Source organism: Lithobates pipiens, unplaced genomic scaffold (assembly GCF_037356315.1).
Source record: "Lithobates pipiens isolate NorthernLeopardFrog02 unplaced genomic scaffold, aLitPip1_a1.2 Scaffold_13, whole genome shotgun sequence".
NCBI lineage: Eukaryota > Metazoa > Chordata > Amphibia > Anura > Ranidae > Lithobates > Lithobates pipiens.
The window spans coordinates 62,497,981-62,513,287 of record NW_027507718.1 but is presented as its reverse complement, the minus strand read 5'-3'; the positions used below and the strand labels follow the sequence as shown (position 1 = coordinate 62,513,287).

The window sequence follows — 15,307 nt, the reverse complement described above, 5'->3', positions numbered from 1 at the left end:
CTTACAGAACAGCAGACTGTAACGCACTCAGGCCTATGTACCGTAGCACCCTATACCAAGTTACCAGTCCTTATAAGAACTTTTGTGGACCAAGCAGGTTGTGTGTTAGTGATTAGCAGACTGTACGTCAGTCCCTATACCAATGAAGGACTGCTGCAGTATAGGGCAGCGGTCAGCAGTAGTGCACGGCAACCCTATGTATTGTGGACCGATAGCGGTCCTTACAGAACAGCAGACTGTAACGCACTCAGGCCTATGTACCGTAGCACCCTATACCAAGTTACCAGTCCTTATAAAAACTTTTGTGGACCAAGCAGGTTGTGTGTTAGTGTTTAGCAGACTGTGCGTCAGTCCCTATACCGCTGAAGGACTGCTGCAGTATAGGGCAGCGGTCAGCAGTGGTGCACGTCAACCCTATCTATTGTGGACCGATAGCGGTCCTTACAGAACAGCAGACTGTACCGCACTCAAGCCTATGTACCGTAGCACCCTATACCAAGTTACCAGTCCTTATAAGAACTTTTGTGGACCAAGCAGGTTGTGTATTAGTGTTTAGCAGACTGTACGTCAGTCCCTATACCGCTGAAGGACTGCTGCAGTATAGGGCAGCGGTCAGCAGTGGTGCACGTCAACCCTATGTATTGTGGACCGATAGCGGTCCTTACAGAACAGCAGACTGTAACGCACTCAGGCCTATGTACCGTAGCACCCTATACCAAGTTACCAGTCCTTATAAGAACTTTTGTGGACCAAGCAGGTTGTGTGTTAGTGATTAGCAGACTGTACGTCAGTCCCTATACCAATGAAGGACTGCTGCAGTATAGGGCAGCGGTCAGCAGTAGTGCACGGCAACCCTATGTATTGTGGACCGATAGCGGTCCTTACAGAACAGCAGACTGTACTGCACTCAGGCCTATGTACCGTAGCACCCTATACCAAGTTACCAGTCCTTATAAAAACTTTTGTGGACCAAGCAGGTTGTGTGTTAGTGTTTAGCAGACTGTGCGTCAGTCCCTATACCGCTGAAGGACTGCTGCAGTATAGGGCAGCGGTCAGCAGTAGTGCACGGCAACCCTATGTATTGTGGACCGATAGCGGTCCTTACAGAACAGCAGACTGTAACGCACTCAGGCCTATGTACCGTAGCACCCTATACCAAGTTACCAGTCCTTATAAGAACTTTTGTGGACCAAGCAGGTTGTGTGTTAGTGATTAGCAGACTGTACGTCAGTCCCTATACCAATGAAGGACTGCTGCAGTATAGGGCAGCGGTCAGCAGTAGTGCACGGCAACCCTATGTATTGTGGACCGATAGCGGTCCTTACAGAACAGCAGACTGTACCGCACCCAAGCCTATGTACCGTAGCACCCTAGACAGACCAAGTTACCAGTCCTGATAAAGAGCTTTGTGGAACAAGTGAGTTGTGAATGATTAGCAGACTGCAGCAGAAGGGCAGCAGTCAAGTATAATATTCTTTCTATATTTGGAAGAAAGAATATTATACGTGTACAAGCCTATTACCGTACCACTGATACCAGTCCTGAAAAGAACCTTTGTGGAACTAATAGTAACAGCAAGTCTTTAAAATTATCCTCACTGCCTGACACACTGCTTCCTGCCTGTCCCTATACAAATTGGCAAAAAAGAGTAGGCTGGAACGATTAGCTGGAACAGCTCTTTTGTGGACCTGATAGTAACAGCTAATGATGATGATGATGATGATGATGAAGAAAGACTAATCTGGCTGAGCTGTCCCTAAAATAGCAGCATACAGCGCTCTGTCCCTTTATCTAAACTGACAAAAGAAACTCAGGCTGCTGACCTAACACCTATACCAGTCCTGAAAAGAACTTTTGTGTACCAAATAGCTAGCGTTTTCTCTGTCCCTACTCCACACAGGATCCTTTCCCTACAGTGACAGAAGAAAGAATGTAAAATGGCCACCGGATCGGGTGTATTTATAGGTTAGGGGGAATGTCCAAGTGTCCATGAGCTGTCATGTCTCAATTGGTTGTCCTGTAACACATGATAAACGTGTCACGAAAGGTTAAAGTTCTTGTATACATTAAACACGTAAGTCCGCCGGGGCGAACGACGGAAAAAGGCGTTCGAACCCGCGGACGGCGAAAGTCGGAAATTCGCCGCGAAACGACCGCCGGGCGAACCGTTCGGCCATCACTATTCAGGAACCAGAATGGATAGTCAGACAAGCCAAAGCGTCAGGGACCCAGAAGGAATGTCAGCCAAGCAAGTCTTTAACAGGGACACAGGAGAGTGTCTCTAGAGATGTGACCAAGGTGAAGGCAGAGATCTTCTGTACTGGATGGCTTAGGCCCCTTTCACACTGATGCGATTTGTAGGTGCTAAAGTGCTAAAAATAGCTCCTGCAAAGGGCCCTGAAAGAGCCGCTCAGTACACTCCAATGTGAAAGCCCTGAGGGCTTTCACACTGCAGCGGTGCACTTGCAGGAAGGGTAAAAAAAGTCCTGTAAGCCGCATCTTTGGAGCGCTGTAGGAGCGGTATATTTACCGCTCCTAAAGTGCCCCTTCCCTTTGAAAACAATGGGGCAGTGCTCCAAACCCACCTGCAAAGCGCCGCTGCAGCGGCACTTTGCGTTCGGTTTTAACCCTTTTTCGGCCGCTAGCGGGGGTTAAAACTGCCCCACTAGGGGCCGAACAGTGGCGCTAAAACGACAGTAAAGCGCTGGTAAATATAGCTCCGCTTTACCGCCAGCGCACTCAACGTCCCAGTGTGAAAGTAACCTTAAGTAGGCAGGACAGACAAGCAGGATCATCAACAGGTGAGTCACTGTGGAGAGAGAGGAACTGGCAATTATCCGACAGCTGAGCGGCCAGCTCAGAGAAGGAAGGGCTGGGCCCAGCCCTGACACTCCTATAGCAACAAGCTCCGCTCACAGCTACCTGCTGGATTCATCAAGCTCAACTCACAGTTACCCGCTAGCGGGGGTTAAAACTGCCCCACTAGGGGCCGATCAGTGCCGCTAAAAGGACGGTAAAGTGCCGCTAAATATAGCTCCACTTTACCGCCAGCATGCTCAACGCCCCAGTGTGAAAGTAACCTTAAGTAGGCAGGACTGACAAGCAGGATCATCAACAGGTGAGTCACTGTGGAGAGATAGGAACTGGCAATTAGCCGACAGCTGAGCGGCCAGCTCAGAGAAGGAAGGGCTGGGCTCAGCCCTGACACATCTATAGCAACATGCTCCGCTCACAGCTACCCGCTGGATTCCTCAAGCTCAACTCACAGTTACCCTCTTGATTTCTTGGATGAGTTCTCTCCTGAAGCTTTCCTAGCCACTTCACAGTCCCCAGCTGATGAAGAGTCTCCTCTGGTACTCCTTCAGAACTCCATCCCTTTACACATACCTCCGCAACAAGAGTGGTTAACCCTCTGGCAACTTCCTCTCCCATGCCTCCCAGCAACGACCAGGCTCTCTTGGACAGAGCCCCTGACACGTGGCAAGGCCCCAGGCTTCAGGCCTACACCTCCACTGTTGCTCCGCACACATCCACCCAGGCCGCATCCTGGGTGGAAAGAACCCCGATCACCTGGCCTTCTCTGAATAAATACCTTCTCCCAGCATCCTCGGCAGCCAAATAAACCCCTGCTGATTGGCTGAGAGAAGTATACACACTCATATAGGCACAAGTATTGTGACACCTGCCTTTGCACGCACATGAACTTTAATGCCATCTCAGTCTTAGTCCATAGGGTTCAATATTGAGTTGGCCCACTCTTTGCAGCTATAAAAGCTTCAACTCTTCTGGGAAAGCTGTCCACAAGGTTTAGGAGTGTGTCTATGGCAATGTTTGACCATTCTTCCAGAAGGGCATTTGTGAGGTCAGGTGCTGATGTTGGACAAGAAGGCCTGGCTCACAGTCTCCGCTCAAATTCATCCCAAGGGTGTTCTATCGGGTTGAGGTCAGGACTCTGTGCAGGTCAATCAAGTTCCTCCACCCCAAACTCGCTCATCCATGCCTTTATGGACCCTGCTTTGTGCACTGGTCCAAATAGTTTGGTGGAGGGGGAATTATGGTGTGGGGTTGTTTTTTGGTGTCAGCATTAAGGCGTCAGCCTCCTAAGGTGTCAGCATACCAAGACATTTTGGACAATTTCATCCTCCCAACTTTGTGGGAACAGTTTGGGGATGGCCCCTACCTGTTCCAACATGACTGCGCACCAGTGTACAAAGCAAGGTCCATAAAGACATGGACTTAGCAGGGGTGGTGGGAACTTAACTTCAAGTGCAATAATTCACATCATAACCGTAACTAAAACATATACAATTAAGTGTAACACTCTAAAAAATTAAAATTCCAAAGTGCTATAATGGTATGAACCTCCCAACTAAACAGTTGTTCCACTTGAAGGTAATTTGTATTGCAATCATCTGTAGAGGGGTTTCCACCTTCCCTGCTAAGGCAGCACTGATGGGCACTGATAGGCAGCACTGATTGGCAGAGTTGATGGACACTAATTGGTAGCACTGATATGCACTGATAGGCAGAACTGATTGGCACTGATAGGCAGCACTGATGGGCACTGATTGCCCACGCTGATTGTCACTGATAGGTGGCACTAATGGGCACTGATAGGCTCTGATTCGCAGTACTGATGGACACTGATTGGCACTGATAGGCAGCACTGATTGGAAGCACTGGTGGACACTGATGGGCATTGATAGGCAGCACTGATAGGCACTGACTGGCAGCACTGATTGGCACTGATATGTGCCACTGATAGGCAGCACTGATGGGTACTAACTGTCAGCACTGATTGGCAGCACTGATGGGCACTGATTGGCAGCACTGATGGACAGCACCTATGGGCACTGATAGGCAGCACTGATGGTCACTGGTATGCAGCACTGATGGGCAGCATTGGTTGGCACTGATTTACAGCATTGGTTGGCACTGATAGGCAGCACTGACTGGCACTGGTTGGCACTGATAGGCAGCATTGGTTGGCACTGATAATCAGCACTGGCACTGATAGACAGCACTGGTTTTCACTAATAGGCAGCACTGGTTGCACTGATAGGCAGAATTGGTTGGCATTGATAAGCAGCACTGGCATGGATAGGCAGTACTGGTTGGCACTGATTGCCAGCATTGGTTGGCACTGATAGGCAGCATTGGGTGGCACAGATAGGGGAGAGGGGGAGTTTCACATTCAGGAGCTCATGAGAATTACCAAAGCTGTTCAGTGTATGAAACTGTCAGATAATGACACTGCATGCAGGGAGAGAGACCAGCTGTTAAAAGTCAGCGGTGATCTAGGTGGTGGGCGGGACTGAACAGTTACCAAACACCAGCCAATAGGATGGGTCTGTGTGGTCCGCTACATTTCTCTGGGTCCGCTCCCTCTCTGAAACAGCCCAATCATTGGCTGGTGTTGGCGCTTGGTCCCGCCCACCCCCAACATCGCGGCTGAGTTGTGATGGCTTATAACTTAGCTGCGATTTCGGGGTGGGTGGGACCAAGCACTATAAACACCAGCCAATGTTTGAGCTGCTTCAGAGAGGGGGCAGAGCCACATAAATGTTATGGTCCTCCCAGACCCCATCCCATTAGCTGGTGTTTGATGACCGTTCAGTCCCGCCCACCCCCGACATCACCACTGACTTATGACAGATAGGATCTCACCCTGCATGCAGTGTCATTATCTGACAGTTTCATACACTGAACAGCTCTGGCAATTCTCACGATCTGCTGCCCGTGAAACAGTGAGGGCCACACACTCTCTTGGATGCAGCATTTTGGGGCAAATCTCTGGAGACAGCATGGGTGAGTAGGGTATGCCCAGGCACAGCCGGCACACCCCGTTTTCACCTATGCAACACTCACTTTTGTACTAGTTTAGACTGTTGTATAGGAGCCTTTAGTTGTACTTTACAAAAAAAGCTTTGGCCTTACATACACTTTACATGTGTTTTTAAATGCAGGCAGTGTAAGTGTCTGTCTGTGTGTATCAATCTATTGTAGTCTATTGTGCAGTGGTCCCGTTACCCTTACAATAAACCTGTAAGTGTTACTGAACTACTGCAGAGAGAAAAATGAGGTCTCCTGGCCCAAGTAGAGCTGCATGGTGTGACAGAGCTGTGAAAATCTCAGGAATTAATAGACAGAAATACAAATCCTTTGGCTGCTTTGTATGTATTTCATCTCTGCATTTAGCTGTTTGTCTGGAATTTAGATTTAATATTACTGTTTTCCTTATTTTGCAGCTTCATTTATCCCAACATCATTAACAGTCACTGTAAGTATAGGGGACAATATCACCCTCAGTTTTGCAAAGAAGATTCCGACTGATGAAGATGCAGTATTTTACAAGAACAGTAAGTGGTAGAATCATGTTCATTTCTTATTTGGCTAGGAAACTTACACTAGGCATTATTTTAACTGGCATCCTCCAGATAAGGATATCAACCTATGAATTACTAACTCCTTATCCATTCTGAATGCATGGTTATTTTCTTTAGGACATCAATACTGCTTATATTGGGTCAGTAATGGACCCATATTTCTGCTTATGCAAAAGGAAAATTAAGAGTAAGAAATGGCAAAGGCACAAGTGGGCAAATCATATACGTAGCTAAAAAGTGTAACTTTCATACTTAATTTTTTATTGGGTTCTCAAAAGTGAGGTTGAACCCTATTCCTTTTTGTTCTTAATCACTTCAATAACAGACACTTTCACCCCTTTCCTTCCCAGGCCAATTTTCAGATTTCAGCGCTGTCACACTTTGAATTATTCAAGCATGCAACACTGTACTCAAATTAAATGTCTTATCATTTTTTTTTAAAACAGATAGAGCTTTATTTTGGTGATATTTAATCACCACTGAGTTTTTTTTATTTTTTGCTAAATAAATTTAAAAAATACTCAAAACTTTGATTAAATAAAACACGTTTCTTTGTTTCTGTTATAAAACTTTGCAAATACGTAATATTTCTTCATAAATGTAGGGCAACGTTTCTTCTGCTTTATTTCTTTGGTAAAATTAACCCCAATTGGTGTATTTTATTTAGTCTGTATTAAAATTATAAAGTCTAAAAACTACAGTACATATATTTTTAAATTGAACACTCACACTCTGATGTACTGATTGTCTAGCTCATTTCTTGAAAATGCCAAGGTATTTAGTGTGAGGCTTTTTGAAGTTTTCATTTTTCCCCACAGTTCTTTGGAAAATAAAGAAATTACATAAAATGTTTATTTTTTCCACAAAATTTTAACAAGTTATTTCCCACACACATCATAGGCATATTTGCAACTACAGTCCAAAACACATTCTGCTATCCCTCCCGAAAAAGGGATACCACATGTGTGAGGCTTTTTCACAGACTAGATTGAAAAGGGGGTCCAAAATCCAAGAAGCACCTTTGGGCCTTCAAGGAGCATAAATTACACATCTAATTTCCTGACTACCTATTAAATTTTGTTAAGGTCCTGGAGCACCAGGACATTGGGAAGATATTTAAAAAAAAAACACATTTTGTAAAGCAAACACCCAAAGGTATTTTCTATGAGGCATAATGAGTTTTTTGAACATGTCATTTTTTAGCCACAAGTTTTTGGAAAATGTGGAATGAAAATCATTATTTTGTGGTTTATGCAAAGTTCTCAATTTAAAGATATTTCTAACACTCAATATGAACAGAATTCCACCCTTAAACACATTCTGCTACTCCTCTTGAGTATGGTGATGCCGCATGTGTGGCTGCATTGGAATGGCTGATCAGGACACTAATGAAGCTGCATTGGCATGGCTGCACTTACCTGGCTGATCAGGGTACTAATGAGGCTGCATTGGCATGGCTGTATTAGTGTGGCTGATCAGAACACTGATGAGGCTGCTATGGGGTGGCTGTATTAGTGTGGCTGATCAGGACACTGATGAGGCTGCACTGGTGTGGATGACTGGTGACTGATCAGGGCTCTGATGTGGCTGCACTGGTGTCTGGTGACTGGTGACTAATCAGGGCTCTGATGTGGCTGCACTGGTGTGGATGACTGGTGACTGATAAGGGCTCTGATGCAGCTGCACTGTGTACTTGCATACTGTGTAAAAATCACAGTATGTAAACACATTCTGTGATCCTGCACGGATCAGCTCTCCTTTCCTCACACACGGTCTGTCCAAGGCACACAGCGGTCACAAAGTGCCCCCAATGCACACCCAAGGAGGAGTCCAGGAGTCGCACACATGGGAGGATGCCCAGGTACACCCTCCCAGAACTAGGGAGCTATGCTGAGGCCGTATATTAGCAATATGGTCGTCGGCAAGTGGTTAAAAGCAGCTTTGTAATCATTACAGTGTATGTCTAGGAAAAACTTTTTGATTGCCATTTGGAAAGGTTAGACCCTCTGCTGAATTTTTATTGTCCACTGCATCCTTCATTTAAAAAAAAATAAAATGTTTAAAACATACAAAATAAAATAAATAAAAATAACTTAAAAAAAACTTTTTAAAAGCACTCACATCCCTCTGTGCTCACACACAAATGCAAAAACACATGTAGATCCAGCAAACATATGCACAGTTGTGCTCATAAGTTTACATACCCTGCCAGAATTTATGATTTCTTGGCCTTTTTTCAGAGAATATGAATAACACAAAAACTTTTCTTTCCCTCATGGTTAGTGTTTGGCTGAAGCCATTTATGTTTTTAAATCATAATGACAACAGAAACTACTCAAATGACCCTGATCAAAAGTTTACATACCCCAGTTATTAATACCGTGCATTGCCCCCTTTAACATCAATGACAGCTTGAAGTCTTTTGTGGTATTTGTGGATGAGGCTCTTTATCTTCTCAGATGGTAAAGCTGCCCATTCCTCTTGGCAAAAAGCCTTCAGTTCCTGTAAATTCTTGGGCTGTCTTGCATTAACTGCACATTTGAGATCTCCCCAGAGTGGCTCAATGATATTGAGGTCAGGAGACTGAGATGACCACTCCAGAACCTTCACTTTATTCTGCTGTAGCCAATGACAGGTTGACTTGGCCTTGTGTTTTGGATCATTGTCATGTTGGAATTTTCCAAGTATGTCCCTTGCACAGCTTTCTGGCTGAATGCTAATTTCCGCCAGTATTTTTTTTATAACATACTGCATTCATCTTTACATAAATTTTGACCAAATTCCTGTGCCTTTGTAGCTCACACATTCCCAAAACATCAGCGACCCACCTCTGCACCTTTAATCATAGGCCTTGTTGACTAGTTTGAGAAAAAATGGTTTAATTTCATAATAAAATGTCCTCACATATAGTAGAAATTGACAAGCATGGTATACATATGTAGAGGTGACGCTCCCGGGTGCTGTTCCATGTAGTCCTTGCTACACCAAACACCACGTCTATTGACTGCTAAGCTGAAGTATATTATGATTTAGGTTTTGGGTTTACTACCATAAACCCACTACAACTTAGGTACTGTAGTTTGTCACCATTTCGCAGGCATGTGCAATTTTAAATCTTGACATGTTTGTTATCTCTGACACAACATCATATTTTATATTTGACCAAAAAAATTGGATATTAAATTGCATTTGTGTGCAAAAAAATTAATTTAAATGTATTTTTTATATTTGTTATGTGTTTGATAAATGATTGGCATGCAAATTTTTTACTTGTATGTGAAAAATTACAAAATTGCCCCGGATAACTAGTGGTTATGACTTTTCCCAAGCAAAATTCAGTAACAACTAATAGCATAGTGGGGCACGAATATGTATAGAGATAAAAAGATATAAGAATTCATTGGGTTTTAGTTAGAATCTGGCAAGTATATGACCACATTGTTAATCCCATAGTCACACATTCTGAGCCAGAATAAATTGTTGCAAAACTAACATCATTTTTGGAAGAACTTGCAGATTATTGTTTTCCATGACCACAGTAATAACAATAGCGAACAGTCCAAAGTTTAGATACACCCTAGTACACCCCAGTACATGAGAACATCACATGAACCTGTCATGTTTGTAATTGCTTTCTGTTATAACTATACAAAAAAAAGATTTTAAGGCCTAGGACAGGTCCTGTTGCTGCATAGAACCAACACTTTACATAGGCTAAAAAGTTTGTCAAGAACATTAACATATAACTGGCTGTAGATCAGTTTTAAAGTCACATCAATATCAAAACTCTTAATTTGTATGCCCTCGGTAAATTTCTCGAAGTATGGAAGTAATTTAAACACTATGGCAGCCTCCATATTTCTAATGGTACAAGTTTAATTCATTGTACTATATAGGTAAAGCCTTTTAAATATGAACATGGTTATTAATGGTAAACCCCATATTCGGTAAAATGTCTATAACGCCTACTATGACCTAAAACTTCACTTTTATTCAAAACTATATAACACTCATAATGTAGAAAATTAAAGGAAGTCAAAAGGGTGCCAAGTGTATAAACTTATAGGGCAATGTAGATTTTGTGAAAAAATACAAAATGATGGAACAGATAAAGAGCTGCCTTTATTATGGTATATTTGATTTTGATGGGCAGCTAAGCCTTTTAGCAACCACAGTAACCCTCAGTATCAATCCATGCCTTTGGTTTGCGGTATGTGGACAGGTACCAACCCTATACACATCTCCACTCAGACAGAAAGATTGAGCAATGGCAGCTAAAGACATACTTGCTTTCTGGCTGTTATCTCCCCATAATAAAGACAGTTGCATATCTATTCCATAATTTTGTATTTTTGCACTAATTCTGCATTTCCCTATAAGGTTATACACCTGGCATCCTTATGACTTCCTTTCATTTTCTGCATTATGAGTTCTAGACAGCTATGAATAAAAGTTTTAGGTCATAGTGGGTTTGGTACGTGGGTATAGCACACTCTGCTGTTGTTTCTCTATTAATATTTGCCACGTAAAGACCAATCTTACAATATACATATACATCAGGTCATTGTTTGCCCTTGTACACACGGTCGGAGATTCCGTCGGAATGTTTCCTATCGGAGCGTTTTGTCGGATATTCCGACTGTGTGTGGTTTGCATCGGACTGTTTCCGTCGGAATATCCGTCGGACCAACTTTTTCAACTTGCCGGAAATATTTTCAGACAAAATGCTCCGATCGGACATACTCCGATCATGTGTAGCCTACTCCGACAGCCAAAGTGCCACGCATGCTCAGATCAAATTCCTAGACCAAAGCTATTGGCTACTAGCCTGAACGTAATCCCGTTGTAACGAAATATCGTCATCACGTTATGTACAATCGGATTTTCCGACAACTTAGTCCGACCATGTGTATGCAACATCACTTCCGGACCTGGTCCGGAATTAATCCGTCGGAGTTACTCCGACGGATTTGGTTGTCGGAATCTCCGACCGTGTGTACAAGGGCTTAGTGTGTTTTGAACTATAACATAGTGACACACAAGCCATTTTTGGAATTTCAAAAACTGGCATTTCATTCAAACAATGGTAATAATGGCTACACTGTGGGCATTCAGTAAATTTCTTGTGTACAGAATACTTCCAAAAATCAGATTTTCAGCTAAATGGGAATTTTAAATGGTAATACTACGCCTCAAGCCAAGTGTTTGGCTCATGTTTGTGCTCTAGTTCAATTCAATTGAACAGGTCATGTTTTGTGGTGGTAATGCCTGCTGAACATGACCTGTTGTATAAATGTTGCTAGGCTATAACCTCGGCAGTGTGTGCTAACACGATTGTTGGCCATGCTAACTTGTGACTGGGTTGTCAGAGAGTAGTAAATTTGTGATTTAGCCTATATTACAACCCCCTAGCTGCCTATGTAAACAAGGCCTAAGAATTTTATCTTTGGTGAGATGCTTGCTAAAAGTATTCCATCTCTGGAGGGATAGTGAGGTGCCCCTTTATAACATTTCAACTGATTGTGTGACTATAACAGGCAGGATTTCCCACTTAGAGTGACTGAGAGGATAGTTAAATATTCAGCTATATTTTCAGCCCTGTAGGGGACTGTTTTAAAATAATGTATTCCATTACGTTCTTGAATGCACTATAAGAAAAATCAAATCTGTATATCTTTCAAATGAAAACGTTACCTACGTTGTGTTATATTCCTGTTTATGTATTCCAGATTCCTTCTTTCACTCTGTACCAAAGCATGAGGTGCCAAACCTCCTAGAGCACACCATCATGAATGTGCAGCCCAAGGATGCAAGTGTGTACCTAGTGCGTTACATTGGAGGCAACCATTTTAATACCGCTAGCACCAGGCTTATTGTCAGACGTAAGTTCAGTGTTTTATGGTTAATATCCTAATGCTAGCTCTACAAAAGAGCATGAATATCAAATTAAAAGTATGGATCAATACTATTCAATCATAAATATAAAAAAAACAATGGTGCTAAAATTGTGTAGTGAACAACATGTGTAAGTTGTTCTTGGTGTTGTCCAACATCAAATGGCCACAATAGAAATCTGGCTGTAATAGAATTGTGACAACATGGTTGTAATTACTTTTTATATGGTAAGTGATTCAAAGTGCTCTACATATACAGAAAGTATACAGAATCATAGTGATCTTGGTTAAAATGACCATCAAATGACCACAATAGAAATCTGTAATAGAATTGTGACAACATGGTCGGAATGACTATATCACACTTTATATGGTAAGTGATTCAAAGTGCTCTATATATACTGAAAGTGCACAGAGTCATAGTAATCTTGGTTAAAATGACCACCAAGTTCAACCTATTGGCAAAAATCCGAACTACTGTTGATTTAAGAGAAAAGGAAGAGAACTAAAAGAAAAACAACAAAAAACACATTAAAACAATTTGTAGTTTATACTTAAAAGGCTGAAGCAAGAACCCTTTGCCTAGATAGATTTCTGACAGTCTATGCTGACCCCACAGAATCCTGGGAGTCCCTCAGTTCTCTAGCTATGTTGGGAACTCAGTGTACTCTCCTCCAATGATCAGACTCGCTACCCACTTCACAGCCATTTTCTGGAAAGCTCAGTGTGCTGCTGTTTCTCCCCCCCAGCTCTTATGCAGCTGAGAACAGAGGAAATGCGATCATTTATAAAAAAGGGAAAATGGGTATTTATAATGTATTTTTATATCTACACAAAAATGTTTTGTCTTTCATTTCTATTTTAAACTGAATGGGTTGTTTTACAAGGTGATCGTTTACAATTACTTTAATATTTTTAACAGCATTGCTTTCTAGTACCCTTTAAATAAGAGGAACTTTATATACACTGATAAATTAACAGTAACACAAATGTAACTGTACTTTTCGATTCTCTCATACATAATAAATTATTAATTTTGGGTGTCTCCTTTTACTTCACAGGATGTAGAGCACAAAAGTGGGGACCACAATGCAATAAGACATGCCCAGATTGCCATAATGGTGGAGTCTGCCATGAAGACACAGGGGAATGTATTTGCCCTCCTGGCTTCATGGGAACAACATGTTTAATGGGTAAGTAAGGACTGCAATGCGATCTATAACATAAAAGCGCCTTGTACGGTTATTAGCCATATATCACTGCTGAACATGGACAGTGAACTGATGCCCGCTTTTGCACACACATTATCAAAATATCACAAATCAGCCCTAAATGTGTGCTAATCCCTATTTTGCAGCATGTGGTGAGCACAGATTTGGCACAACCTGCAGAGAAACCTGTGGAAACAAAGAAAGCTGCAAAGGGCACATGTTCTGCTTAGAGGACCCATATGGCTGTTCTTGTGCTACTGGCTGGAAAGGACTTATGTGTGATGAAGGTAAGATACATACATGAACAAAAATATTTAATAATCCACTAGAGTCCAGGAAAGACAAAATTCCTTTTGTATGTCCTCAACTGTCTCTGAGCTACTTGCTGGAAGATAATGAATGTTCAAACGTATTTAATTGGACAATAAAATGAGTACTGGTAATATATGAAGTCTATCCCCAACACCATTTATTTTTGTGTGTGAGAAGAAAGGTGGATTCTGATTGGTTGTCTACCACCCAGCAGAACTAAATTTGACTAGTAGCCCCTGTTTAGGACAGGATGGCAACATTGAGAATAGAATGAAGACATGGTGGGGTGTTGTTGGAATAGATATATTGGTAGTGAGATATATTGGTGTACTGAGATGAAGTTGCTATATCATCTGGGAGGATATTGGACGTGCTATAGGGAGATGCTTAAGTTGTGACATAGAGGTTAAAAAGTCTGCCTGTAACCATGTGCTTTTTATATGTTGACCAGGGCTAGGACAAGGGGTGGGCGGGAGGGACAGTTGCCATGGGCGCAATGATTAACTGTAGGGAAGGGGGCGCCTTCTTTCTGTTACAAGGCTGACAGAAGTAGTGACAGTGGCAGTTATTTTGACAAGTGAGAGACAGCCGGGTGTAGGATCCCTTAAGCTTAATCATGACAGGGGGGGGGGGGGCGCAGTTTGGCATCTTTGTTTCAGGCACTAGATGACCTTGTCCCAGCACTGATGTTGACCATGCTCACAATTAGCCAATCTGCAACACTTACTACTAACCCCTAACCTCTGGGTCACTTGCTACAGACCTCTGAGTCACTACTGACCTCTGAACACTGTGTCATTTACTACTGACCCCTGACTTCTTTATCACTTAATACTGACCCTGAAATCACTACTGACCTCTGCATCACTTACTATAGAGTTCAGAGGTCAGTAGTGATGCAGAGATCAGTGGTAAGTGACGCAGTGTTCAGAGATCAGTAGTAATTGACCCTTGGTCTCACAGTACAGTCAAAAAGCAGTTACTTGCACAACCTACCTTTGTTCTTACCTTTGCTCTCCTTTTGTTTATTGTTGGATAAAAAATCTATGTAGTGCACATACAGTAGGTGTATGCAGCCTATTGCATTAGGGTGTGTGCCCCAAAGCTCAAACATACATGCATGTGTATATACTCATACACATACCATGCAGACACACAGATACACACTCTCTCTTATAAATAAATGTAAACGGTTTAAAATGTATTAAAACATGGGTGGTGTCAGTAGGGCAGAGGGTGGTGTCAGTAGGGCAGAGGTTGGTGTCAGTAGGACAGTGGATGTGTCGGTAGGACAGTGGATCTGTCAGTAGTACATTGGATGTGTCAGTAGGGCAGAGGTTGGTGTCAGTAGGACAGTGGATCTGTCAGTAGTACAGTGGATGTGTCAGTAGGGCAGAGGTTGGTGTCAGTCGGACAGTGGATCTGTCAGTAGTACAGTGGATGTGTCAGTAGGGCAGAGGTTGCTGTCAGTAGGACAGTGGATCTGTCAGTCAGTAGAGCAGTG

General features: G+C 42.8%; 1 protein-coding gene across 2 annotated transcripts in view; it reads left to right on the top strand.

The window, feature by feature from the left end:
• The window catches only part of TEK (TEK receptor tyrosine kinase), a 166,951-nt gene that overhangs the window by 97,301 nt on the left and 54,343 nt on the right, over positions 1-15,307 (top strand). For both annotated transcript variants that reach the window (XM_077475145.1, XM_077475146.1), the window contains 4 exons: positions 6,249-6,359; positions 12,116-12,268; positions 13,342-13,473; positions 13,638-13,778. In XM_077475145.1, coding sequence (XP_077331271.1) covers positions 6,249-6,359; positions 12,116-12,268; positions 13,342-13,473; positions 13,638-13,778 — 537 coding nt within the window. The remainder of the gene's footprint in view (positions 1-6,248; positions 6,360-12,115; positions 12,269-13,341; positions 13,474-13,637; positions 13,779-15,307) is intronic.